The sequence below is a fragment of the Xyrauchen texanus genome, chromosome 45 (genome assembly GCF_025860055.1).
Source record: "Xyrauchen texanus isolate HMW12.3.18 chromosome 45, RBS_HiC_50CHRs, whole genome shotgun sequence".
Lineage (NCBI taxonomy): Eukaryota > Metazoa > Chordata > Actinopteri > Cypriniformes > Catostomidae > Xyrauchen > Xyrauchen texanus.
This window is the reverse complement of record NC_068320.1, coordinates 20,381,392-20,397,467: the sequence shown is the minus strand read 5'-3', so window position 1 is coordinate 20,397,467 and position 16,076 is coordinate 20,381,392. Positions and strand designations below refer to the sequence as shown.

Here is a 16,076-nt window from a genome sequence, read left to right as displayed (position 1 = left end):
TGAGCAGGGCCGAGGACAAACCTTTGAATCGCTACAGATTAGCACTGGATTCCATGGAGACCGATCACCCCATAATCATAAACATTTTGACTAAAATACATTGATTACAGATGAAGGATTTCAACATTATCATCTGTTGGGTGGCGGGACATATTGGTCTGGCAGGAAATGAAAAAGCAGATACAGCTGCAAAAGAGGCATTAAACTTAAATGTCTGATACCACCCTCTGACATCAGGCCATTAATAAACTCCTATATCACCAATAAGTGGCAATCAGAATGAGTGCAACAGCAATAAATTATATGAAATAAACCCCAGGGTCCTAAGCAAGTACTCTCAAAATGTTAAATCTAGGCATGACCAAATAGTGTTTACCAGATGCTGACTGGGCCATTCAAGACTAACACGTTTTTACTGACTGGTGTAGATCCTCCCATATGTATACCTTGTCAAACCCCTATGACCATCAAGCACATTTTACTGAACTGTAAAACTTTTGGAACTATCAGACAACGCCTCTATACAAAGATTTCCTTAATAAACATTGTTTAAAAAGTACCATCTGAACAGATCTTACAGTATCTTGTATAAACGTAGTCTTATCTAATATTGCAAATATGTGTTGACTGACCTTTGCTTGCCATGTGAATAGTCTAGATGCTGACAATGGCGTTAAAACAAACAAACAACCCTACCCAGCACTAGAATGGATTTGATTGTTGATGTTAGGATATGATATAATTAGTAATATTATTTGTCACGCCCCCACAGCTTAGTTATTGTCAGCAGTTAAAGTTGTTTGAGAGGCAAAAAAAAAAACTAATATTTGGATTAACTATTATTTTCTTTAGAATAAATTACTTGGATAAATTGTGCACAAAATTACATTCATAACATTTATTTCAAAAGGGAATGGACTTCATTTTGATGACATGCTAAACAACTTATTGTCAGTCATCAATGTAACAAATAACCTACAACTGTTGCAGTCTCAAACACTTGTATGTTTGTATAATGCATACTTCCTATTAGTCAGGAAGTATGCATTATTAGTCTATAATGTCAGATTATGTTTTTGCCCAGAAAACAAGGATTATGTATTTGATGAGGGGTTATGGGGTTATCATGTCACATATGCTCAGTTGCTTTCTTTCCTGTGTTTCCATTTATTCTTTGTTTTTTTTTCGTTTTGTGTAGGAGGTAGTGAGGGTCAAGGGCAAATTCTTCAGCGTTTTCCAGAGAAAGACTGGGAAGATAACCCTTTTCCTCAAGGCATTGAACTGGTGAGCCATCACACACTAGCTATTCCAGATTCATTACTTCAGAAATAATGTTTAGTTATTTTTTTGCATAAAAAGCAGAACATATTTTATTTTTGTCAGCGTCAAGTAATATTGAAGTTGTGTGAGTGTGTGTGTGATTTAAAAAAAAAAAATTTTGTAATTCAATCTTGGAACTCTTAATATCAGCTTCGGGTAGTGATTTCTTTGTCATCCCTCTTTCAGTTCTGTCAGCCCAGTGGATGGCAGCTGGTTCCAGAGAGGAAGCCTGCCTCATTCTTCGTGGCGGTTCTTACAGACATCAACTCTGAGCGACATTACTGCGCCTGCTTCACCTTTTGGGAGTCTGTGGAGAACCCACAAGTGAGTGCAGAACACTTGGAGATCAGTAGAGGAACGGGAAGAGGGTAAAGGTTGCAGAGAGAGGGAATGTGTGAGAGTAGTGAAGACAGGCATTATATAACTGGATGCAACAGGGTTGATGGGTGGGGTGGTTTACTGCTGTGTGAAAATAGATTATCAAGATGGTTCTTTACACTCTGTCTGAAAGGTCATTCTTGGTACATTTTTGAGCATGTTTAATGGCTTGTGTTTGTGTAGCTACAGAAAGGAGAGCCAAGTGAGGCTGATGAAGATGATAGTCCAGATGTTCTCCAGCCCGCTCAACTCTACGCTCCCAAAAGCTTGGTTCTGGTGTCCAGTCTGGACCACACAGAGGTCTTTAGGGTAAGACTTACAGATGCAAACTAAGGAGCACATGCATAGCTGAATCTTAAACATTTGGTCAGAGCTTTGGCCTAGTGGTTTGCACAGACAAGTTGAGCTACTGTGCTCACGAGGGAGATTCGAATCAAGACTGCGCTTTGACCAGATCCCACTCCTGAATCATTTTCTGCCCCTTCTCTACTGTCTGTTTATATACACAGTGACAAAAAGACTAAAGATAAAAAAAACAAACAGTGAGGCTTACAATTATTCTTAGTATGCATTTGATGTTATTAAATCTCTTTTAAACTTGATCTTGTGTGTCTTTTCTATGCAGAACTGTTTGAGTCTCATCTACACCGTTCATGTGGATAGCCTCACCGTTCCCATGGAAACGGTGATTGGAAACCTTCTAACCTGCATCATTCCAATAGCTGGAGGCTCTCAGGTGAGAAATATATCACAATCACAGTCTATCAATCATAATTTGCACCCTGGCTTGATGTGTTCAACGACAGGGTGCCGAAACACAAAAATAATGACTGTTTCCAAACAAGTCGCTCACCCTTTCCATCTTTCATTTGTCATAAACGGTGTCCAGTAACACTTTACAAAAAGGTTCCATTGGTTAACATTAATTAATGAGTTAGGTATCATGAACAAATAATTAACAATATATTTGTTTACAGCATTTATTAATCTTTGTTAATGCTAGTTAATAAACATTAACTAGTTAGTTCATGTTAGTTCATAGTGCATTAACTTATGTTAACTAATACAACTTTTGATTTAAAAAAATTTGTTGGTATATGTTGAAATTAACATTAACTAAGATTAGGGCTGGGCGATAAAATGATATCGATATTTATCACAATAAAGAAAATCCACGATTAGCTTTTGAGGAATTTTCGATATTTACTGTGTGTCGCTAAAACACAAGCAGTTCGGCTTTCTCAGGCTGCGTTTCCACTGAGGCGGACAAAATCCGCTCAAAAGCACTCCCAGCGCTAGGAGAGAGCTTGCTCCACACTACTGCCAATCTTGTGAACTTGCTAATGCTAGCTGCCTTGCTAACGATTAGGCTACATCGGACACCGGATTGATTCCATCCACACCGCAAGACTTCATGACAACGTTTGCGCCCTCTCATTGTCTCGAGGACAGAACAACAGTAATGTGGACAACAGCTCTGATCTTTCTGCGCTGTAATCTTAAATATTGTTCTTTAGCACCAAACATGCATCATTTCTGCCCTGTCCCTCTCCGCACGCATTGCCCCTCTTCCCTGCATGTGTGTAGACATGAAGCGCCGCATGAGTTAAGCACCTTTTAGACCATAACTTTTTCCCTTCTGAATATATCTTTATTAATCAGCATGTTACGAGCCTTTAATAATAAACAAATCGAATAAACAAATCGCATTCTTTTCTAATTTTGTGAAAAATGAATTAGATGTCTGGAATGGATAAGGAAAGACTAAAATTACTAGTTGGTAGATTAGTCTCTCACTTTAATTAAAATATACAAATGTTTTTTACATTTTTTGTTTTCTCGGGACACCCCTGAACCCATATTCAGCATCATTCCACAGTCACAAGGGCTTCTATGCCCCATACTTGGGTATCTGATTTCATTTCATTTTAATGTAAAAATATTCCAATAAATACTGGACTGCTGTCACTATGCTTCAGAACAAACAGATGATCTTTTAACATTCATTTTCAATTGATAAACTATATTGGTGAAAGATCCCGCAGACCCCACTGCTTTGGCCGTCTCTGGACTATTTTGACTGTTTATAATTTATTTTTTTTCTTCAACAATATGAAAAAGATTATCATGATCACAATTTTGGCCATAGCACCCAGCCCTAACTAAGATTAATAAATGATGTAAAAGTATTGTTCATTGTAAGTTTGTGTTCACTAATCTTGTTAACAAATGGAACCTTATTGTAAAGTGTTACCAGTAGTCCTTTCTTTTTTATAGTGCCACCGTTTTTACACTTTTCAGGGAATGGATTGATTACTAATAGTTGTTGCTGTATATGCATGCTGGGATTGTGGAAAATAAATACACACTTCATCTTTAATCTGAAACGTATATATCCAGACTTTTCTCTCTTTTCGCATTTTTTTAGATCTTCCTTTAACACAGTGCTTCATTCGCTCTGGATCAATTGGATGAATTGTGGATTTTTGCATGTGTGTGACTGTTTCTCTCAAGGGATTCTTGTCAGAGATTAAAGACACATTTGTAAATGGTGGTGTAATCCCTTGTATTGTGGGTAGTGTATGAAATCTGCTCTGTTATGGATGACCCGGATTGCTCCGGTCTTAACCTTCATCCCTCCTTAATCTGTTTTAGAATGATGATGGCCATGAATAGTATATAGATGAATCTCACAAAACCAGTCATTGATTAAGACTGCACTGTGAAATTATTTTCAAGACCGTTCTATTATTTCCCACACAATTCTCATTACCCATCTTAATCCTAAAAAGTCACATTCTCATTACAAATAGTTGAATGCTAGTTTATATTGGTAATTCACTTAAAATTCTTATGATCAGCATGAAGAGTTTTAAGCCAGGTTTTCAAAGCTTTAATATAACGTTCTTCTATATATGTGCTCACGTGAGCCGAACGATTCCCAAGCTAAAGTTGAAACCTGATTCCTGTGTGTTTCAGACAAATGATCCCCCTCTTTGTAGTTTAACCGACTGGCTACTGGGTTGTTTCCAGGTAACATTTACCTTTTAGCAGCTTCAACCAATCAACACATTTGTGATTATTCTGATAATCAAACATCAATCCACGCTTTGATTTATCTCAGTCATTTCGAAATGACTGCAGCTCATGAGAATCAACAATATTTTCTTTCTGATTCAATGGCTTTTTAATCAAATTCATCAGGGAAATGAAATAAGATCATTGTTTGGGTGACGTTTCTCTTGTTTCCTCATTGTTTTGTTTTTTATGGCCCTGTACACTGATACACACACACACACACACACACACACACTCACTCACAGAGGCTTATAAGGCCAGTGCTTGTGTCGTGGGTCTGGTTGCCATGGACTGAACATATGGGTAGGGATGGTGGCAGATGGCGTCTAAGCGGGAATGACAGCCTAGAAACACACAATTACTACTCCTATACAACACATTATGGATTCAGTATGATGTTTTGATTGTTTTGAGTTCTAAAATAGACACGTTGAGTTACTGTACTAATGAGGGAGATTTGAATCCAGACTGCGCCTTGACCAGATCCATTCACAGTCATTTTATGTCCCGTCTCTACTGTACTGTCTCTTTCTATACAAAGTGGCAAAAAGCTTAAAGATAAAAAAACAAATAGTGATGCATACAAGTGTTCTTAGTATGCATTTGATGTTATAAGATGATAGCCTTGTGTGAGAAACAGACCAGTATTTAATAATTCTGGATATCAATGTAAGCTTCAGGGTAGCGCAAGGTTTTCAGTGAACTTAAATTGCAGTGGTATTTGTGTGGCTTTAGAAACTTGGAATAAAGTGCACAGATTGTATGGACTGCTTTAAACTTTTATTATACCTTTTAGTGTTATTTTTGGAACAGCCATGGTCACAATGAGCTGTTATTGTGTGTAAACATTCTTCAAATTATTTTTCTTTTGCGTTTCACTGAATAAAGTAAGTCATATGGGTTTGGAACATCATGCGGGTGAGTAAATGATGACAGAATTTTCATTTTAGTTATTCTTTTTAGGAGACTGAAATATTGAAGGGAGTTTTGTATAGAGACAAGAGTTTTGGCCACGTAGTGTTTATTGGGATGGAGTTGAGACAGTTGTGAATTGAACAAGTGAATAATATGTTTGCTGGCGTAATTCTGAGAATCCTGTGAGCCTTATTTATTTTGGACTTCCTGGATGGCATGTTATATTGTCCCTGACCATGGGATACATTGCCAAGTAAAATAAGTCTGTTTGTTTTCCAAAGATAATCCATGCAATTATGACCATACCAGAAGTAATTGATTTGATATCAAATCTAGTGTTACGCAAGGCAGGATTATTTCACAGATTTATACTGCAGCCTGATTTTTCACATTTTCTCGTGACCCTTTCCCTACATGTTGTCTTACAGCTGTATTTTATCATCAGAATATTGTTTTCAGCATTTTGCATTTGTCATATATTGGCTTTTTTGCTTTTTGCTGTGTCTATTTTATTTGTAATTTTTTTTTAATGTCTCTCAATTTAGTTGTATCTAACAGATTTTTTGTGTTACATTGTGTGTGTGTGTATGTATGTGTGTTTCTATGTGTGTGTTTGTTTGTTGCTAATCTAGCCGGGCCAGGACGACAGAGAGGAGAGCTCGGTATGCCCAATTTGATTTCGTTCAGCCCTTTCTGTCCCCGTCAGTCCTGCTATTCCTTCTATGTACTGTTAAACCAATTAAAACACACTCAACATCAGGGGAACCAATCAGATTTTTTCAGACCAATCTGAAATGTATCCCGTTTCTGACTAACCCTTGCACTTTAATTGGTCAGAGCTATAATGTATGAAAATGGTTCAATATTTTCATATCTTTTCCTCAATTCCAATGTGCTCTAAGTCATTGTGGTGGCGTAGTGACTTGCTGAGTGATTTACTGCGGAGACATAGTGCGTGTGGAGGCTTCACGCTATTCGTCGCGGCATCCACACACAGCTCACCATGCTCACTGAGAGCGAGAACCACACATTATAGCAACCACGAGAAGGTTACCCCATGTGACTCTACCCTCCCTAGTAACCGGGCCAATTTGGTTGCTTAGGAGACCTGGCTCCTATGTAAGGAGTCACTCAGCATGCCCTGGATTCAAGCTCGTGACTCCAGGGGTGGTAGTCAGTGTCAATACTCGCTGAGCTACCCAGGGTCCCCTCATAGCTTTATCTTTAATATGGAAGATGCATCATTAAATTCATAACCTTTAAAGAAATGTGCCACAGCCATCAAAGCTAGGGCTGAGTAAAAGTATTCCCATGTATTTTTCTATTAATCACGATATTCATACGTACAATCCTGATTATCGATATGGAAAAAAAATACATTTAAAGTTTTGTTTGTGTAGATTATTGTATTTGTTACAATTTCTTTAAAAAAATAAAAAATTAATATTTTCGTAATATACCAAGTTAGAAGGATCCTTGTATAATTTACAGTATTAGCTGAAAGCGAGTTTGTTTCATATGTAAGCAAAATGAACATTATAACATAAATATTCCCAAATGAAACAGAATCAAATTGGTTATCTAATCAAATCAAGAGCTTGTGAATCATTATAAAGTCAAATCTGGAAATCTGTAGCGATACAATCCCTAATCAAAGCACCACTTTTAGTAACACATTTATTGACTACACATCAATAAATTTCAAAGACAATTCCTGTCAAATTTATTGTGCAATAAAAGATTGAAGTTATTTAGCTTGAATGTATATTTGTTAAATATCTGTTAGCTACACTATTAAAGAGCTGCACATCATGCATAACGATTTCTGGTGAACCTGACTTGTACTGAAGTTTTGCACATCCCTAATAGTTACTCATCTTACAAACTCAAAGCATGACTCAAATGACTGCTTATGTGCTATTGCATAAGATATAAGATATGCAATAGCATTTTGGATCTGTCATGTCACCGTTCCGTAACTGTCTGATTACAGTAAACATTTGATAAGGGTGCATGCATGAGCTCTAATGCAAGGCTGTTAAACGTGTGCTGTATATGATGTCCTTTGTATCTTTTGGCTGTTTGAAATTATTCCTGATATGATATCACCCCCGCTTGCCCATCATTTTACAGCCACCTCTTAACTTCCTGGTCTGACAACATTTCTTCGAAAAGACTGATTTCTTTCATTATACTTAACCCCAGTTGACTGACCTCATCTGTGCTTGATTTTACTGATAGGATGTGAAATCAGTCATATAAGTCCAAAAATGGGCATAAATGACAGTATGTGTAAGGTTCTATGAACAAATCCGGACTAATTATAACTGAATAGTGTGAATAATTTATTTCTCTTGATGCCCACTGCTGATTATGACTGAAATACCAAATGTAACTGGAATATCTGAAATGCTTACCGTTATATCATATATATGAATATTTTAAATTATTCACTTTACATTTTTTTTTCAACTGCCTATGCTGGTTTGCTGGTCTTAGCTTGGTCATGCTGATCTGCCTTGCTGGTTTTAGGGTGGTTTTGGGAAATGTCAAATAGTCAGGCTGGGAGACCAGCTGGCTGACCAGCTAAACCAGCTGAAATCTAGCTTGGCCAGACTGGAAGACCAGCTTAAACCAACTAAGGTGGTAATGCAGCAAACAAACATTTCCAACCCTTTTAGCTTCATAGTTAATGTCACAAAAAAGCACTGAATGTGACTCAAAGTGGAAATGGACCTGGAATGTGCCAATGTCTTGTCCTCCTTTCGTCCGGAAGCACTCTTTGCTCTTCTGTGCTGTTTTAAATGGTGAATGGCTTCAGTTAAACCTCTTTCTTTAGCTCACTCCACGACCAGCCTTCCGCACACACATTAATCTCTCCCATAATGCCGTAATGGAGGTACTAGCGCTTCATTTTTTAAAAGCTGAACTCATTCTGTCTTTCTCTGTTATCATCCCCCAATCTCTCTTTCCCTCCTCTTTATATTCATCTTTGTCTCTACATATCTTCTCTGCACTTTCTTTTCTCCCTGCTCTTTCTATCTTAACAGAGGACTATAACCCTTGGTGCGGGCGACAGGCAGGTCATCCAAACACCTATACATGACTCCCTGCCTGTGAGTGGCTGCAGTGTGGCCCAGCTTTTCAGACAGCTCGGTAAGCCAATCAGCAGCTGGTTTAGTTGGTAAACAGCAAATCAGCTTCATTAAAACAAAAACAGTTGGTGTCATGTGTCAGACGTGGACAGTGTAATCTCATCCTTGTTGTTAAATGAGTAAACGAAGTAGTGGTGCTGATATTTTAGGATCATCTTGCTTTCTCTCTCTGCAGGAATAGTAAATGTTCTCTGTCTATTCTGTGCGGCTCTAACGGAGCACAAGATTCTGTTCCTCTCCAGCAGTTACCAGCGGCTAACAGATGCTTGCAGGGCCCTTCTGGCCATCATGTTTCCACTTACGTACAGGTAAAAACAAATCTTTATGTATTTCCATAGAAAGCCCCTTCTGTTTTTTTTGCACATCCTCATCTCTTGAGTTTATTCATTTATCATGTCATCATTTTATATTGAAAGAGTTCAGTATAAATGTTTCAACAAAGGTCAAATTTTAGGTAAGTGCTCATTAGGGTTGGGAACCGAAAGCTGATTCTTATTCAGATCCAGTTCCTTTTTTTTTTTTTAAACACAGAGACCAAATAGCTTTTATGACTTAGTTCTGTTAATGGTTCTCAGAACACATATTTTTTGAGGATGGGACATTGTACTAAAATACCCTTACAGTGTTTCCTGCACTACCATTGAATCACTAAAGCAAAACGGTGTAGTCTGAATACCGAACTAATGACTATTAGCAGTTGGATCTTTTGAATCTACAGTGCGAAACATACAGCGTGACCAGTGTAGCACGATTTCCGAATGGATGTCTTTTAAATCGTTAGAAGTGCTTTAGGTGCTTCTAAATTTACACTGCAAAACAGACAGGGCTTCCTCCCAATGAATGACTCTTATCTGACAGTTCTTTTTAGTGAATGAGAACCTACTGAAAAACATACTATAATAATCGTGAATGGAATCGGTAAGGAACGGGAATGGTTAAGAGATATCAGAACCGGAATAGATAAATTCCTTCTGGTTCCCACACCTAGTCCTCATACTGATGCTGCTAACTATTTTTATTTTTTTGGTCGATAACATATGATGGCCATTGTTAGTAGATTAGGTTTGGGTAAAAATATTGTTTTTCCGATTAAACGCAATCTAAATTTGAACGATCTCGATATCGATTATTATTTCCCTTTGACTCTATGCTTAAACTACAATGTGAGGAAATCACTTACATTTGCATCCAAATTTCACGCTATGCGACTAAGTGAATATTTGGCAACTGGCTGGTAAATGTTTACATTTCACTGACCATTTATTGTTTATTTTATTCGTGTAGAGTTCAGCTGCGAGATCCTTTCACAGCGTGTTGAGTGTAAAAGTTGTTCCGTGTAATGTGTGTGTCTGTGGCAGGGCGGAGGGCGGGCCGGGTCGTGATCCTACACACCCGGTCCCGTATTAGGCTAATTATGCCTCCGTGAGGTTTAAAGGCTGACTGCAGAGGGCCGTGCGGGAGAGAGAGATCGTTAGCGGACATGTCCATCATATGTGTTTGTGTCTTTGTTTTAAGTTTACCATTTAAACTATCATTTATATTATCAAGCCGGTTCTCGCCGCCTCCTTTGTTTGAGCGTCCTGCGTCACTCTGTACAACCGCTCTTTAATAACCGAAAAATATGGATATGAAACGGCAACGCCCGGCCGGAGTTGTTGACCATCGATTACTCTCACTTGGTCAAAAGCGTGCTTAAGGGTTTCATCCCGCGACTGCTCCAAGGGGAAGTCCCCTCCGGGAATTCCCTGAGAGGAGGGGCGACAGCCTCGCCCCTTCTCCTCGTCATTCGGAGCAGCCGAGGACGGCCCTCTGCAGTCAGCCTTTAAACCTCACGGAGGCATAATTAGCCTAATACGGGACCGGGTGTGTAGGATCACGACCCGGCCCCGCCCTCCGCCCTGCCGCAGTGTCCAAGACGAGATCCACTACTACAAAAACCACTACAAAAAACTTTTATATCTAATCATGCATCACACAGATGAAGTAAAGCCATTCGAGAACATGCGCTCGTTTAAAGGTGTTGTTTATAGAAATGCAGTTTTTTGTTAAAGAGACAGTACCGGATTTAGCATGTGTTTAATAAAACAATGTAAATACTTGTAATATAAATTATGCAATTGAACAATAAATGTCACAAAAATAATATCTGAAATGTAATATCTTATTTATTGATTGCTTACATTCATTTGTTCATTTTTTTTAAAAGTCAAAATGTGATCAAAATGATGAAAATGTGTAAAATTGATATTTTCTGAATGTACCTAGTTAAAAGGTCCCCTGCATATGGTTATTAACAGCATTAACTGGGAGATAATTTCTTTCATATGTAAGCAAAATGGACATTATAACTGAAATAAACCCATATTAATTGATTTTGTATCGAAACAGAATCTAATCGAATTGAGAGCTTGTGAATTAGAATTGGGAAATCTGTATCAATATCCAGCCCTATAATTATTAAGATAAAGATATTGTTCTCCATTTATTTTTTAATCTAGAATCTAGTACATCAAAATATCAAAACCATTAACGATGGTTAACTGTTTAACTTTTGTGGCAGAAGAGAAGAGTATCGTGTTTAAAGTGGAAAATTAAACTATAATGCGAATAAGAAAAAATACTAATATTGGCCCATATCGGATCATCCTATACAAATATGGTCACCGATATATTGTAAACCTCTAGTAAAATGTTATGATTTTGGCTAATTTGATCATGCTTTCAGCTACCAATAAGAGTGTTGTACTCTTAATGCTGATTACCCACAGTCCTCATTATCTCCCATGTCTTCATTTCCTCTCCAGTTTTACATATATTCCCATCTTACCGGGAAAGCTGCTAGAGGTGCTCTGCACTCCGACGCCTTTCATCATCGGAGTCAACTCCTACTTCCGCTCAGAGACCCAGGAGCTGGTAAGTAATCTTTCCTCCTCTTGCTCACAGTTTTCTTTGCATCACCCCGCTGGGTGTAATCTGATAAAGTTTGTTCTGATTTTTGATATATGGTGCTTTGTAACAAATTCAGTTATGTGTAACTGTATGTTACATGCAGTCCAGAAACATGGGATCAGATGAAGGTTTGGAATACATGTACACTGATATATGTTATATGTAACATGGTTGGAACGGTTTGTCAAATGATAGGTTTAAAAGTTGCGTAATGTAACGCACCAGACAACAAAATTATGAATTGTGTATTTCAAAAGTCATGTAAAAACTACATCGTATGACAGACAGTCTTATGTTGGACATCTCGTTGAACCTGTTAACACCGTGGTGACCTGTATTTAGCTAAGTCCAGATGAGAGATCGATCAGTGATACTTGACTTAAGATCACTTTGTTTTAACATGTATGCTTTTACATATTTAAACAAAGACATTTTTATTAGAACATTGCTATTTAGTTAAAGGGATAGTTCCCTAAAAAATAAATATATAAATAAATAATGGAAGTTGTACAGGAAGTTGGAACCGCATGAGGATATGTAAATGACAAAAGTTTAATTATTGGTTGAAATATTCCTCTGCGATCCTGTATGACCTTCTTAAGCCTGTCTTTGTTATCTGTATGGGTGAATTATAATTTTTTTGTCAGGAGTGGTTGAATCAGGTCTGATATGTATCATTTGCCAGGATGAGCATGTTTAGACCTGTTTAAATGGAAACAAATTTTCTGAATGGAAGCCTGTTTATTAAGGAACATGGATTGCATATGCATTGTTGTGAAACTGCTGATAAGGAAAAAAGTCATTTTTGGATATTTATCTACAGTATATGTGTTTTATTCACAGCTTGATGTAATCATTGCGGACTTGGATGGAGGCACTGTGACCGTTCCGGAGTGTGTCCACATATCTCTGCTGCCTGAGCCTCTTCTTCATCACACACAGACGGCCATCTCCATGGTAACCAGCCAGCTTAAACCATTATGTGGATAAATGTTGAGTTAACAAAAAGATGACAATGCTATGGTTGTCATCTAGTGTTTGGAAACAGTTTGACAAACCGCATCACAGATTGAGGAAGTACAACAAGTTTAATGGACCGGGGCTATAAAAACAGAAATTGTCATAACAAAGTTTTATGCCAGTTGTGATTAAATGATTCTCGGCACACAGATTACTTAACAACACGTACTTCTATTTTTAAGTCTTTTTTACTGCATGTATAAAAGATGATAGGAATACAAGTGATTTAATATGATTTTAAAGGCAATAAGATAGTAGATTAAGAGGGCTGTGTACTCTGTGTAGTTTACAAAAGAAAAAAATCTATAGAGGAAAAGAAACCTGTGCAAATCCATTTTCAAGGTAGAGGATCCAAAATCTTTTTATTACAAATCTTCTCAAAAATAGATGCAGGTGCATATAGGTATTGATAGTTGCTGTGTTTCTATTGGGTAGACCTGCTCACACTGGAAATATAATTGGTCTAAAATTCATAATAAACAACATATATACTGATGAACCAAAACATTATGACCACCCGTCTAATATGCTGTTGGTCCTCCCCATGCCGCAAAAAACAGCGCCAACCCGCTGAGGCATGGACTCCACAAGACCCCTGAAGGTGTCCCGTGGTATCTGGCACCAAGACAATAGCAGCAGATCCTTCAAGTCCTGTAAGTTGCGAGATGGAGCCGCCATGGATCGGACTTGTTATTTAGCATGTCCCACAGATGCTCTTTCGTAGTGAGATCTGGGGAATTTGGAGGCCAGGGCACAACCTTGAACTCTTCATTATGTTCCTCAAACCATTCCCGAACAATGTGTGCAGTTTGGCAGGGTGCATTATCCTGCTGAAAGAGGCAACTGCCATCATGGAGTACCATTGCCATATATGGGTGACCTGGTCTGCAATAATGTTTAGGTAGGCGGCACATGTCAAATTGCCGGACCAAGGGTTTCCCAGCAGAACATTACCCAGAGCATCACACTCCCTCCACCGGCTTGTCGTCTTCCAAGATGCATCCTGGTGTCATCACTTCTCCTGGTAGTGATGGGGAATTTCCATCTTTGGACCAGACAACCGTCTTCAACCGTCTCAAGGTCCAGTTCCGAAGCTTGCGTGCTCAATGTAGGTGCTTTCGATGGTGACGGGGGTCATCATGGGCACTCTGACCAGTCTGCGTCTACGCAGCCCCATTAGCAGCAGAGTGCGATGCACTGTGTTGTGACACATTCCTCCCATAACCATCATTAAAATGTTCTGTGACGTGCCACAGTAGACCTTCTGTCAGTTCAGACCAGACAGAATAGCCTTTGTTGCCCTCGTGCACTGATGAGCCTTGGGCGCCCAACACCCTGTCACCAGTTTGTGGTTTGTTCCTCATCGGACCACCGTTGGTAGGCACTCACCACAGCTGACCTGGAGCACCACACAAGCCTTGCCTTTTTAGAGATGCTTTTGACCCAGTCGTCTGGCCATAACATATTGGCCCTTGTCAAAATTGCTCCGGTCTTTACTCCTGCTCATTTCTCCTGCATTCCACATGCTGACTACAAGAACTGATTGTTCGCTTACCATCTAATCTACCCAGACCTTGACATATTGCCTTGTTAGGAGATTATCAACGTTATTCGCTTCACCTGTGAGTGGTCATAATGTTTTGGCTCATCTGTGTATAAATTCTGATCGGCTGTGATTTTTTTTTTTTTTTTTTTTTTTTTTTTTTCTTCTTTTTTTTTTTACCTACGACATCAAAAGCAGCTCAAGAACATTGAAAGTGTGGAGAACATGTACATTAATTTGTTTTACTGTCACAACCTTCATCATGTAAATTCAACAGGAAGACTAATAATAAAGTATGAGTCAGTTTTCTCACCATGACCATTTCTGAAAGGAAGTGTTTCTTCAAGAAAATGAGTTTGCCACAGTGAATGGGGTTTTCCCTTTCTGCTTGCATCTCATGTCTGTTTAAAAAAATAAAGGACCTGTCCTAAAAAGAAATTAGATGCCAATAAAATCACTCAGATCTGTTTGATTTAAATCTATTTAATTTTATTTTGCATAAAGATAACGAATATTATTTTTAGTATAATTTTTGCATTGTTTTATTACAATATAGTACATTTTATTATAATTCTCTATGCTTTAATGCATACACTACCGTTCAAAAGTTTTAAAACACATTCTTTATTATCATTTTTTTTCACATTTTATAATAATTGTAAAGTCATCAAAACTATGGAATAACATAAATGGAACTATGAGAATTGTTACAAAATCCTAAATAAACCAAAACTGTGTTCTATTTTAGCATCTTCAAAGTTGTCACCCTTTGCCTAGATTTTCCAGACATGCACTCTTGACATTTTCTCAAAAAACCTCTTGAGGTATCACCCTGGGATGCTTTTTAAACAGTATTGGTGTTGGGGACTAATTGGTTTCTTTTCTTTTTTTATTTGGTCCAACTTTTTTCAAAAGTTCAAAACTTTTTTTTTTAATAACATTTTAGTTTTGTAATGAAATAAATGAATATGGTGGCACAATTATATTTTGGTCTACAAAACTAATTTCAAACATTTAATCATACACATTCAGTTCAAAAGATTTTTATGATCATGAGAAACATTTCAGTCAAGTGTTTCAAAACCTTTGAGTGGTAGAGTTTGTGTGCATATATATATGTAATGTAATAAAAATGTAATACAGTAATGAAAATCAGAATGTCGCAATAATTGTTTTTATTAAAATCAGCATAAATTAAAATCAATTCAACAAATTCTACCATGTTGTAGACTTGTACTTTACTAGTATACTTGACAATTTAAATAAAATAATTTTTCTCCCACATTACAGAAATAATATCATTTTTTTTTTCTCCCTCATTATAATAGGATGGGGCAGGGGGGTTCAAATGTACTCGATTGTCTTGAAAATAATGTGACAATGCAAATTATAATTGTCCTAAAAATAGGCTTAATTTCCTTGTGCAAAATATAATTTCTATTTCTTTCAGGTTTGGGGTGAAAAATGATCCCAACATTTCTTTTTCTTTCTTTTAGAATATGACCTGTAATATGAGATTCCTCCAAGATAATTGCAGAAAAACTTGTTACCAACTTAAGATCAAGAGATTTTGTGATTTTTTTTTGTATTTCGAGGTTTTATATAACGGAAATCTACAGATAAACTATGTATGAGAACTAGAGTGGCTTGCTTGCTTGTCTCTGGGTTCAGATCGGATCAAAATTGGCAAATAAATGTCCTTGAGAGTGTTTGTGTGT

The 16,076-nt window shown here is 37.5% G+C and overlaps 1 protein-coding gene across 5 annotated transcripts in view; it reads left to right on the top strand.

Moving 5' to 3' along the window:
- The window catches only part of LOC127637416 (myotubularin-related protein 5-like), a 67,342-nt gene that overhangs the window by 20,407 nt on the left and 30,859 nt on the right, over nucleotides 1-16,076 (top strand). For 2 of the 5 annotated variants that reach the window (XM_052118457.1, XM_052118454.1), the window contains exons 2-11: nucleotides 1,199-1,284; nucleotides 1,507-1,644; nucleotides 1,882-2,007; nucleotides 2,324-2,434; nucleotides 4,678-4,731; nucleotides 6,324-6,353; nucleotides 8,742-8,847; nucleotides 9,022-9,154; nucleotides 11,651-11,759; nucleotides 12,639-12,752. In XM_052118457.1, the coding sequence (XP_051974417.1) occupies nucleotides 1,199-1,284; nucleotides 1,507-1,644; nucleotides 1,882-2,007; nucleotides 2,324-2,434; nucleotides 4,678-4,731; nucleotides 6,324-6,353; nucleotides 8,742-8,847; nucleotides 9,022-9,154; nucleotides 11,651-11,759; nucleotides 12,639-12,752 (1,007 nt within the window). The remainder of the gene's footprint in view (nucleotides 1-1,198; nucleotides 1,285-1,506; nucleotides 1,645-1,881; nucleotides 2,008-2,323; nucleotides 2,435-4,677; nucleotides 4,732-6,323; nucleotides 6,354-8,741; nucleotides 8,848-9,021; nucleotides 9,155-11,650; nucleotides 11,760-12,638; nucleotides 12,753-16,076) is intronic. The other 3 variants (XM_052118456.1, XM_052118455.1, XM_052118458.1) reach the window with 3 other exon arrangements.